Source organism: Callithrix jacchus, chromosome 2 (assembly GCF_049354715.1).
Source record: "Callithrix jacchus isolate 240 chromosome 2, calJac240_pri, whole genome shotgun sequence".
Classification (NCBI taxonomy): domain Eukaryota; kingdom Metazoa; phylum Chordata; class Mammalia; order Primates; family Cebidae; genus Callithrix; species Callithrix jacchus.
Window position 1 is genome coordinate 183,484,145 of NC_133503.1, and position 12,243 is coordinate 183,496,387.

At 35.1% G+C, this 12,243-nt stretch overlaps 1 protein-coding gene across 4 annotated transcripts in view; it reads left to right on the forward strand.

Annotated features, from left to right (window-relative positions):
* CDH12 (cadherin 12) overlaps positions 1-12,243 on the forward strand; it is a 1,144,846-nt gene that overhangs the window by 1,096,703 nt on the left and 35,900 nt on the right. For all 4 annotated transcript variants that reach the window (XM_008992219.5, XM_002745103.7, XM_078365926.1 and 1 more), the window contains one exon: positions 10,812-10,948. In XM_008992219.5, the coding sequence (XP_008990467.1) occupies positions 10,812-10,948 (137 nt within the window). The remainder of the gene's footprint in view (positions 1-10,811; positions 10,949-12,243) is intronic.

A 12,243-nucleotide genomic window follows, 5' to 3' on the forward strand; every position in this document is an offset into this window, starting at 1 on the left:
TTGGCAACAAGGAGGAGATAAGAGTAAAGACATTTTGACTTATTAGCATCACCTGAACAAAAGAATATTTTATACCTTCACCTGTATTATTATTACCAGATTTTTATTGCTTAAAGGATGAGATGTAATACTTTCAGAGTAACTTTGTACCATCAAGTTCTTGTTACCCATGTAGTTGAAAATTGGGACAGGATCAAACGTTTGCTTTTCCATTAATGGTGAGAAAGTTTCTAAGCAAATTGAAAAGTACAATTTTAAAGGAAATGATTATGTAATAAATAGAATAAAAATTTTAAAATTTTCTGAAAATTAGTTTACAATATAGGAATAAAACTGCATTTCTGAAAACTAATTTACAGTATAGTAAAAAAATTGCACTCTATCAAGTGGTCTGCGCAGACTAGTTAACGTTTTTAATTTCTGATTTCTACTCAATTGTTAAAACCTGTTTCTATTTAGCAACAATCACTGTATATAATTGTATAAACTCTAGATTTATTATATGCAGATTATGAACATATAATTATTTTTTCATTTAAATCTCATTTACTCACCAAAGAAGTATCAGATGACTCAGACATACTTTCCTTTTAAGTCTTTGGCTCACTGAAACTCATCTGTTAAGGCAAATTACACATTTATGTTACACTGTTGTGATTAGTTGCAATTCCAATATTTTACCATTAGATTGTAAGTGGACTGTTGCAAACCGACAGCAGAAACATGATGGTTCACACTATGAGGTTGTAACTCCTCAGAATTTCTATACCTTTTAGCGCTGGGCCATATATTTTCCAAAATTGTCTAGAAAAATGTAGGAATGGTTTCATTGCAAGTTCATCGATGGTCTTTTATTATCAGTGTCTCCCAGTTGTTATACTGGATAAAATGTCACAATAGAAAATGGTAATTGTCTGATATGTATGCTGTAGTCAGGCACAGAGTTTAATCAGCCACACAACAATACAGCATTGGGAAGACGCCAGGAGCTAGTATTAGGCCTATAGACTGAGACCTGTCTAACTATGAGAAGATGCTGAAGATGCTCAGCTATATAGAAACAGTTCAAATATGTTTGGCCATATTACAGAAGATATAAAGCTTCTTTGGAGGATAACATGCAGAGAAAGGAGCTTAACTCTCACAAGGAGACAGAGCTAAAAATTAGATAACAGAAAGTAGTGAATGGCAGCCAAACAGAAGCACCATTGTGTGAAATAGAGCCTGGATATTTGTGTTTGTGGTTTGTACTTTACGAGTTTGTGTGGGAGCTTTATAGTTCAAGTATTAGAACGTTGAAGGTTATGTGTGCCATGACTTGATGCCAGTTAAGAAAATCTGTGGGTAAGGAAGGATTTTCATCTGGGAAGTAATACAAAATAATATGGAAAAAGAGAGGGAGAAAAGGGAAAAAGAACATGCACACACACAATGATACACATGACTCTATCCCTATGCCATATATACTTTATCTTATTTCACTTTTATAACATTCATGTTTACACTGTTAGGCATGTATTATTTTCCCAAATTTTTAGAACATAAGGAGAATAGATATTGGAAGGAAAGATCTCTAAACTAATTGCACAAGGTAAGTAAATAAAATGTGTATAACCCTAGTCCTTTTTGTACAAAACATTAGTGTTCTTCATGCTACATTTCATTGCATCTTCATGATGGTTAATCTATGTATTTCAAACTCTACTTCAGCATTAGGCTGAATGAACTAAAAAATTTAAGTATGTTTATTAAGCTTGCAAGATATTAGAGCCGGCTTGACAGATATATAGAAACATCCAAATGAGAGATAAACATATTATTTTATGTATATATTATATGAATTCTTATATTTTAAACTTGTTATCAAAAATAACTAAAATTACAATTAAACATGACCTGTTTATATAGTGATTCACTGTACAAAGTTAGACTTCTGTTTGGATCAATTTGGTAAATTATAACATATGCAAAAATATTAACTATAAACAGGGTGATCAATTTTCCCAATCGTATATCTGGGAAAACTCTTGAGGAGTTTTCTGGACCTAAAGACACTGTAAAAACTGAGAAAGTCATCAGCAAACCAGAAATAATTACAGGCTTAAAGCTCTAAATATGTTGTCTTGAAGTAGAAATAGGTAACTATTATATAGGCAGAAGAATAGGATCTGTGCAATGAATTCAGTACAATATTTAAGTGGCAGGTTCTATGTACAAATAGTATCCCGGATCCTTGGCAACACTGAGATGAACAGACCCAGTCTCTGCTCTCAAGAGAGTTAACAAGGTTTGGGTAAGCACGATAATCACATTACATATACGAAATGTATACAAGTTATGTTACATTTGCCAACATCTACATAATAATTGAACACCATTAGCATCAAAGAATGATCTGTTCATTGCAGAAATTTTCAAAGATGGAATTAAAGAAAATATTTAAAAAATATCATGTAGATTAATTGAAATTCAACAGAGAAAGAATAAGGGAATTCCAAAAATTAATAGCATTTTCACTTAATGGATGGCAACAGGATGCTCTCTGTAGACACACTACCCAGTGAAACAAGAAGAAATGAAAATTATTTCATTAAAAAAAGTCACTCATTTACAGTCTCCGGAAAAGTTTCTAAGGGCATGCACCACATAAAGAACAATTTATTCAAGAAAAGCTACTACAATTTGGTAAGAATAGCAAAGACAGTGACTCTTAATGCAGAACCTGCTCCCTCCCTCCAACTCCTATGTCCCAGCTTGGCTTGACAGAAATGACCGACTGGCAGGTGCAGTTGAGAAGACATGGTTTTTCTTCCCTTTGCAACCAGTCAAGGGACATAATATCTTACCAGGAGGAGTCGGATACAAACGTTACATAAAACTATACAAATTAATAATTATTACAATGTTTTATTGGACTTGTGACATATATGATATAAATATAAATATAGTTATTTCACATAACTACATAGAAGAAACATTTCTATATTTTACTCTAATTAAGTTAGTATGAATGTGAATCTGATGAGTTAAGACATATATGGTAAAACTTAAAGCAGATAAGAAAATAAATGATTAATAAAAATAAAATTTATTAAAGAAATAATTTCACACTAGAAATATTCACTTATTGTTAAAGAAAGCAAGAGAGAAGAAATAGGGAAACAAAAAAGACATGAAAAATATACGAAACCTAAAAAATAAAATGGCAAATGCAAATACCATTATATCAATATTAACAGTTGAACAGAAATGGTTTAAACAACCTAATCGAAAGGTAGAAATTATCAAACAATAAAAACTGATGACTATATGAAGTGCATGTCTGTTGCTTAATGGCACCAAAGTCAGACAACTTGAAACCTTGACTCTACAAAAACTCATGTGCATTTTTTTGGTGGTGTTCTGGTTTTTGTTTGTTTTGAGACAGAGTTCCGCTGTTGTTGCCTACACTGGAGTGCAACGGCGCGATCTCGGATCACTGTAACCTCTGCCTCCCGGGTTAAACTGATTGTCCTGCCTCAGCCTCCTGAATAGCTAGGACTACAGGTGCCTGCCACCACACCCAGCTCATTTTTGTATTTTTAGTAGAGATGAGGTTTCACCATGTTAGCCAGGATGGTCTTGATTTCTTGACCTCATGATCAACCCACCTTGGTCTCACAAACTGCTGGGATTACAGGCGTGAACCACTTCACCCCGTCTCGTGTGCTTTTTCAAGATTTGCAGCGTATGATTATACTAGGCTCTCTTATCTTTTAGAGTTTCTCCAGTGTAACCACAATCCTTCTAGGTACAAGATGATTTGCTTTCATGACACTTCACAGAACACCCTACCCATCCCACAGTGAATCCGATGTTGCAGAATTTTTACTATGATAATAGAGAAAGGAATAGAAGAAGTGGGGAGTTTGACTTGACAATTTCTGACTGCCTAGTTGGAAGACTAGTGGGGGGCTGAGGGGAAGTCAGTTTGGAAACAAGGTTAATCTAATTCACCCCAAGAAAACATAAGCCCAGGATATCTAGAATAGAGGGTAAAAACATCTGCAAAACACTCATTCAGATCATTAGGTTTCAACCATCATAAGAATCAGAATTACTTAAAACTACAGAAACATTACCTTTGTCCATACTGGCTTTACTCTGAGATAAAGTCTGGAAATGCTTGTTTTCACAATACGATTCTTCATCTCGCTAACCAGGTGGCTTGTGTTTACATGACCAATACTGGGACAAAGGAATCATCTTTGTTCTCGGAAAAGCCAAGTATTTAGGGCTCAAGGGACATGGTATCTGTAAGATGCTCTGAAATGGAACTAGCAAAGTATCAGTATGTGTGTATACATAGGAAAAGTGAGAGAGTAAACGTAGGAAAATATTAACATAATAGGTATAAGTGAAAGGTATTTGGAATTTTATTTTGTCATTCTTAAAACTTTATTATACATTTGAAATATTTTTAAAGTATTTTAAAAACATAAAAAAAAACAAACTGTGATTCCTCTCAGTTGTATTTGAGAGTTTCTAATAAAACAGTCCACCAGGGACCACTTATACAGTTATAAAAAAATTAATAATTTTTTTCTTTCTTTTTCTGAGACGAAGTTTCACTCTTGTCACCCAGGCTATAGTGCAATGGCGAGATCTTGGCTCACTGCAACCTCGGCCTCCTGGGTTCTAGCAATTCTTCAGGCTCAGCCTCCCAAGTAGCTGGGACTACAGGCATCCACTGCCACTCCCAGCTAAGTTTTGTATTTTTAGTAGACACAGGGTTTCAGTATGTTGGCCAGAATAGTCTTGAACTCCTGAATTCAAGGTATTTGCCCGTCTTGGCCTCCCAGAGAGCTGGGATTACAGGCCTGAAGCACCACACCCAGTCAATAATTTTTGAATCTAGTAAAAAAAAAAAAAGTTTCTTATTTCAAGCTGCCCAGGTAAAGTGTTACCTTATTTCCTTAACTTTCACAACTTTTATCCTGTATAAGTGAAATTTCCAGATAATTGGAGCTTAATCCAATAAATAAAAAATGTTAGAGTTAACAAACTTAAAATCTTTCCCCAAAATGACAACATTCTTGCATGACTCTGTGAATATATTTAAGATATTTGAATTTCACAGTTTAACTGGGTGAATTGAATGGCACGTGAGTTATACCTCAATAAAGTTTATGGGAAATTGAAGTATTTTTTTAAAGTGACAAGGTACTGGAGTGGTTGGAGTGGAATATGTTTGCTGAGGTCAGATCAAGAGTAATAGTATAAAAAAGTCATTGGAAAACTGTAAGTTTCATGCTCAGTAAGACAAACAGATTTCATTCTCTCTAAGAGATAGTAGAATCTATATGTTGTCAGTACTTTAAGACCTTCCAGGCATGCTTACATTTTTTCTGCCACATCTGCCCCAAGTGTTTGGATAGCTGATGCTTCATCACCCTTGGTTCTTACTGTTTCTTAAGAAAATACTTTCTAACATTTTATGGCCATGACATAAAATTCTTTGTTATATTGATCTGAAATCCATGTTTATAGAGATTCCATTCTGCGTCCTATCTTAATTCCACGGAAACATAACAAGCACATCTAACACCTTGCCTACATGAGCATCCTTATCCAATTAAAGGCAGCTAGCCTGTTCTTGTGTCTTTTCTTCTTTGGTCTACATATCCAGAGTTATTTCAGCTCCTCCACGTAACCCACTGAATCTAATCTCTTTACAGCTCTCTGTTGGTCTCTCGTCAAGATTCTGCAGCACACACACGAAAATGACTTCCAGTCTTGTTGTCTTCAAATTCATTCACCATACACTTTCAAAGCAATTTACCTCCAACCCATATTTTAATAATTGATTTCATTAGTGTTCATCTCTTACAGAATTAAATCCTACCTCCTTAATCATAATGTATAAGATATTTCTTCACCTAAATCATTTATTTTGTCATGTTATTTTGCTTCTCAGATAGTTTTCTATAGTAATTCTGAACAAATTATAGTCCCCTTCTCTACCTGTGTGGTTTTGCAGCTGCTGTTGCAGCTTTCTAAGACATCTTCTATCCCTCCCCTCAGTTTTTCTGCTTCAACCTCCTTTTGAATGGTTTCCGTATGGACTTCTAATGTCAGCCAAATATTATGTGCAGGAAGGATTGCCTGAACCACTAAGTTTTACATTCAGTGTGTTTTCTTGGCAGTCCTGTAGGGCCTTCTCTCCTATCTCTCTTTCAGGCATTGAAGCAGTCTGTTTATACATGTCTTCCCAACTAAAGTCTTCAATGACAGGCATCATACTTTACCTATTTTTAATATGCCTTATCTCTAGAACAATGTCTAGTGTATAGTGGATACTCAGCAAATACTTAATATATTGAAAAATCTAACACAGTTAGCCTACATCAGCAATTCTTTCAGAAATATTACAGTTATAAGGAGTGTCAGTGGCAATTTTCCTCTTAAATTAGGCACATGGCAAGTTACATAGAGGTGCTGTAAAGCAGTGTTTTGAGAGATGCTTTCTTGTTCAGAAAATAATATGCACTATGGAGAATTAAGCTCATTATATCTCTGTGTTCCCTGACCTTTAGATGTGCCTTAACTTCATTTTTAATTTTCGAGAGCATTCATGTGAGCTAAGGTACCACATTGAAGTTGGAAGACATTAATGCTTTCTCACTCCTCCAGTAAACAGAAGAAATTTTGAAATCTGTCAACATCAGGTTTACAGCATGGCTCATACCCTACCTAATAAATACTAAAAGCATCTTGCAGTTCAGAAATTAATTACGTACACCTCTTGGATATATATTACAGGTTTGGTTTCAGGCCACTACATCAAATACTGAAATAAAGCAAGTTAAACAATTTTTTTTGGTTTGCCAGTACGTATAAACATCTTGTTTACACTAGACCATAGTGTAGTGAGGATAAAATAGCATTATGCCCAAAAAAGTACATATCTTAATTTAAAACATTTCATTGTGTAAAAAAACACCGAAGATATCTGAGCCCTCAGCAAGTTGTAATCTTTTTTGCTGGTAGAGTGTCTTGCCTTGGCCTGGATGGCTGCTGACTGACTGGGGGTGGTAGTTTTTGAAAGCTGGGGTAGCTGTGGCAATTGCTTAAAATAAGAAAACAATGAACTTTGCTGTGTCAGTTGATTCTTCCTTTCACAGAGTATTTCTCTGCAGTTTGTGATGCTGTTTGGTAGCATTTACCTATAATGGAACTTCTTTCAAAATTGGAATTAATCCTCTAAAAACATGCTACTGCTTTATTAACTAGGTTTACATAATATTCTAATTTTTGTTGTGATTTCAATAATTTTCATAGCATCTTCACCAAAAGTAGATTTTATCTCAACTAACTACCCTCTTTGCTCATCTATAAGAAGGAGATCCCTATTTGTTCAAGTTTTGTCATGAAATTGCAGCAATTTGGTCCCATTTTAGGGCTTTGCTTCTAATTTCGGTTCTCTTGTTATTTTCACTGGTCTGCAGTTACTTTCTCCATTGAAATCTTGAGCCCCTCAACGTCATCCATGAGGGTTGGAACAACTTCTTCCAAATTCCTGTTAATGTTGATATTTTGACATCTTCCCAAAAATCACAAATGTTCTTAATGAATCTAAAATGATAAATCCTTTCCATAAGCTTTCCAATTTTTCTTTGTCAAGAATTGTCTCTATCTTGGTAGCTATAGCATTACAAAATGTATTTCTTAAATAATAAGACTTGAAAATTGAAATTACTTTTTTGATCCATGGTCTTCAGAATGGATGTTGTGTTGGCAGACATGAAAACAAAATTCATTTCCTTAAAGATCTCCATCTAAGCTCTTGGGTGACTAGATGTATTGTCAATGAGCAGTAATATTTGGAAAGAATTTTTTTTCCTAAGCAGTGGGTCTTGACAGTAGATTTAAAATATTCAGTAAACCATGCTGTAAAAAGATGTGGGGTCATCCAGGCTTTGTTGTTCCATTTATAAAGCAACAGGCAGATAGATTTAGCAAAATTAATAAGGGCTCCAGGATTTTTATAATGGATAATGAACGTTGGCTTCAACTTCAAATTACCAGTTGTATCAGCCTCTACTAAGAGAGTTAGATTGTTTTTTGAAGCTTTGAACCAGCATTGACTTCTTCTTCTTTGTAGCCATGAATGTTCTTGATGGCATCTTCTTCCAATAGAAGGCTGTTCTTTAAACATTTACAATCTGTTGTTTAGTGTAGCCACCTTCATCAATGACCTTATCTAGATCTTTTTGATAATTTGCTGCAGATTCTACATAAGTACTCCCTGCTTTACTTTACTCTTCAGTGTTGTGGAGATGACTTCTTTTCTTAAACCTCATGAACCAAACTCTGCTAACTCACACTTTTCTTCTGCAGTTTCCTTGCTTCTTTCCACCATCATAGAATTGAATCCAGCCAGAAGCAGATTCTGGATTAGTTTTTGGCTTAAAAATTGTTGTGGCTGGTTTTATCTTCTATGCAGACCACTAAAATTTCTCTATAACCACAATAAGACTCATTGCTTTTCAATCCTTCCTGTCTTCACTGGAATAGCCACTTTCTATTTCCTTCAAGAACTCCTCCTTTGCATTCACAACTTGGCTGTTTGGCATGAGAGGCCTAGCTTTTGGACTGTCTTGGCTTTAGGTATGCCTTTTTCACTAACTTTAATCATTTCTAGCTTTTAATTAAAAGTTAGAGATGTGTGACACTCTTTGATTTGAACAGTTAGAGGCCATTGTAGAATTATTAATTGATTTAATTTCAATATTTTTGTATCTCAGGGAAGAATAGGAAAGGCCCAAGGAGCAAGAGACAGATGGGTGAATAGCTGATTAGTGAAGCAGTGAGGGCACACAATGTTTATTAACTTTATTTTATTTTATTTTATTTTTTGAGATGGAGTTTCGCTCTTGTTACTCGGCTCACTGCAACCTCCGCCTCCTGGGTACAGGCAATTCTCCTGCCTCAGCCTCCTGAGTAGCTGGGATTACAGGCATGCACCACCGTGCCCAGCTAATTTTTAGCATTTTTAGTAGAGACAGGGTTTCACCATGTGGACCAGGATGGTCTCGATCTCTTGACCTCGTGATCCACCCGCCTCGGCCTCCCAAAGTGCTGGGATTACAGGCTTGATATTAACTTTATAATTTTATATGAATGCAGTTCATTGTGCCCCAAAATGAGTTCAATAGTATCATCAAGTATCTCTGTTCATAGATCACCTTAACAGATATAATAAATGCAAAAGTTTAAAATATTACAAAAATTACCAAAATGTGTCACATAGTGAGGATTTACTGTTGGAAAAATGATGCTGATGAACTTGTGTGACACAGGGTTGCGACAAACATTCAATCTGTAAAACATGAATAGGCTTGAAGTACAATAAAGTGAAGAGCCATAAAATAAAGTACGCCTGTACTAACAGATATAGAGGAGTGTGGAGTAATATGTTTCACTTCAAAATGCAAGTGACCTAGCACTGAAATAGTGTACAAACTGCTACAGTGTCAAATAACCAGCTTGTCAAATAATAGCTTGTTATGTTGATACATATCGCTTTACCCACTTTTCACAATGAACGAGGTGAGCACTTTCTTTGGAGTGGGGATTTCAAGGGGCTAACGATAATGCCATCTACTTTCAGCCATTGTTTGAAATGACTTCTTTTTGGTTCTGGGCCAGAATAAAATGTGACAAATATTTTTTTGTATTATGCCTTTTGATTAGCAAAATCATTTCCCATAAAATGTTCTATTTAAAATTGGTAAGACTATGTAATGATAATTATATTACCAAAATGACCTGGTTCAAATGTCAAACTACAACTTCTAACTATGTTCATTTGGACACATTTCTTCATGTCTCTATGCTTTCTGTTTTCTCATATGTAAAACAGATTAATAATTCTATTATTTTGACATTTTGTATACTCAATATGTAAGCATTGAGAATAATGTCTATCAAATGGGTCATATTTAAAAATGTTAATGATTGTTAAGACTAAAATCACATGTCGGAAAAAGAATTTCACATAACATAAATCCATATATCTACTGTTACCTAAAAATTAAACACATGCATTTTCTGTTTTGCTATTCATTTTCTTGGGATTTTTAGTCCAGTTGCTTCATATAGGGCAACATCCATTATTATCAAATGTATCAGATAATAAAAAAGATAAAGAGACATCATTAACCAAAGTCACTGTTTTTTTTTTTTAATGTTGACCTGATATATAGTAAAACAACAATATAAGCAATGAAATAGAACATTGACCCCTTTACATGTGTTTGAGGAAAATATTTTTGTGTAATTTCCAAATTGTCAGTTACAAAAAATTTACCTTTTGTTTCCATTATGTTATTTTTCTATCTCTGGAAACAAAGATGCTACCTCTGTTTTGGCTTGTGTCTTCTCTAGTATTTTTCAGGTGCTTCTCTCAGCCCTACTTCCACAGTCATAACCACCATTAAGGAATTTTTTTACTGCTTGAAAAAGTTTTAATATTCAGCAGGTTAAGGAAACTCATGGTCAGCTTTAGAATTTTAGTCTCTGCTGAGCTTTCAAGGTGTCAAGACCCTAAAATAATATGAACAGCAGGAGCACTAAATCTTTTATTATTTCCAGTTTCCCCTTGAGCATACTGACTTTGCAATAAAGAAGCTGTCATTTACACTCTTCTTTATTGCAAGGTGGGTAATAGCTACAGGGAGAAAAATAAGGAACTGTGTCAAGTTAGCGTAAGTGCCATTATGATTAATGTGTAATCATTGCACATTTGCATCTACTCTTTTCATATACAGGTACTTCATAGATTGGAAGAGTGATGGGGACAGCTACTTTACAATAGATGGAAATGAAGGAACCATCGCCACTAATGAATTACTAGACAGAGAAAGCACTGCGCAGCATAATTTCTCCATAATTGCGAGTAAAGTTAGTAAGTATGGCATGGACAAAATCAATGTTATACTGCAGTTCTTTGGATTTAAGACTCCTAAACGAGTCCCTGCTGAGATGTTTTTCATTTTTGGACTGACAGCTGAGTGGTCTCGCAGGGAAACTCAGAAACCTGTTCCTTTTCCTCACAGCATAAGTCCAGAGAAATTTTGACAGCTGCCAATGAGTCCTGTTTGCAGGACTGCATGAATATCTAGTAGTGCATTTCATTGTGTGACCTCATCCTTTTTTATGTTTTACCCTCAAAAATTCAACCGAGTTTTAATTTCTCCTCCACACAGGATCTTTTACGTATCATTGTGAATTTCACAGGGCCAGGTGGGGGGAAATAATTATCATATAAAATCACCCATTCTGAAATATTTTCTGGCATCAAAGAGAGTATTTAAAAAGTCATACATCTTCCCATTCTCTATTCTAATTTATTTGTAATGACCATCACTGTGGAATACAAAGGAGTTTTGATTGCAATTCTTCAAGGAGTGGCTCAAAATGTTTACTATTATTAGGACTTACTTTTTGACTCAGTATCTGCTTGGTTCAAAATAGAATCCTCTAGAGAGAGTGATTATAGGTTTTATTTGTTTGACAAAACAATCAAGATTATTATCACAACTTTCTCAGGTAATGAATCAGGGTAGGGGTGGTGACGTTTGGCTCTTCACATAGTTGTTTTTAATAGAAGGTGCATCTCCCCATAGTTGTACTTATGGGCTCTTGAAAGGTTTGGAAAAAAATCTCATCTGAATCTCTTCCATTAGCTTCCTTCTTATTTTGTTTTGTGAATCTGGTGCAAATTTATAACACTTTAGCAGCTAATTCCATCTTTCCACCCAGGGAATATCTGTGAGCATTTCTGCTGAAAGGTTTTGATCAGTCTGATTCAGTGGGGGTGTAAACATGAAACCGTTTTGTTTATCTTCAACAACTCCTTACAAACGTAAATTGTCAGATACCCTTTTCCACACCTTAATGACATCTTTAGCTGATCCCAATACTTTTAGGTTATTTTCATTATTAAAAGTAAGTCTAACATAAAAGATCACGTAGCTCTTCCTTGCTCATTAAAACAGTTAGAGTTCTGAAGTGTCAGGTTAAGAAGTCTGACTACCCAGAGGGAGCCATACTGGGAAGGTCACATTGTGGTGTTCAGTTTGACAACTTCAGCTAAGCTCTGCCTTCCAGCAAGACCTGCCAATGTGCTGGAAATGTGAGTGATGCTGTCTTGGAACCTCTAGTCCAGTCCACTTTAGTAGCGGAATACCACAAAGTAAA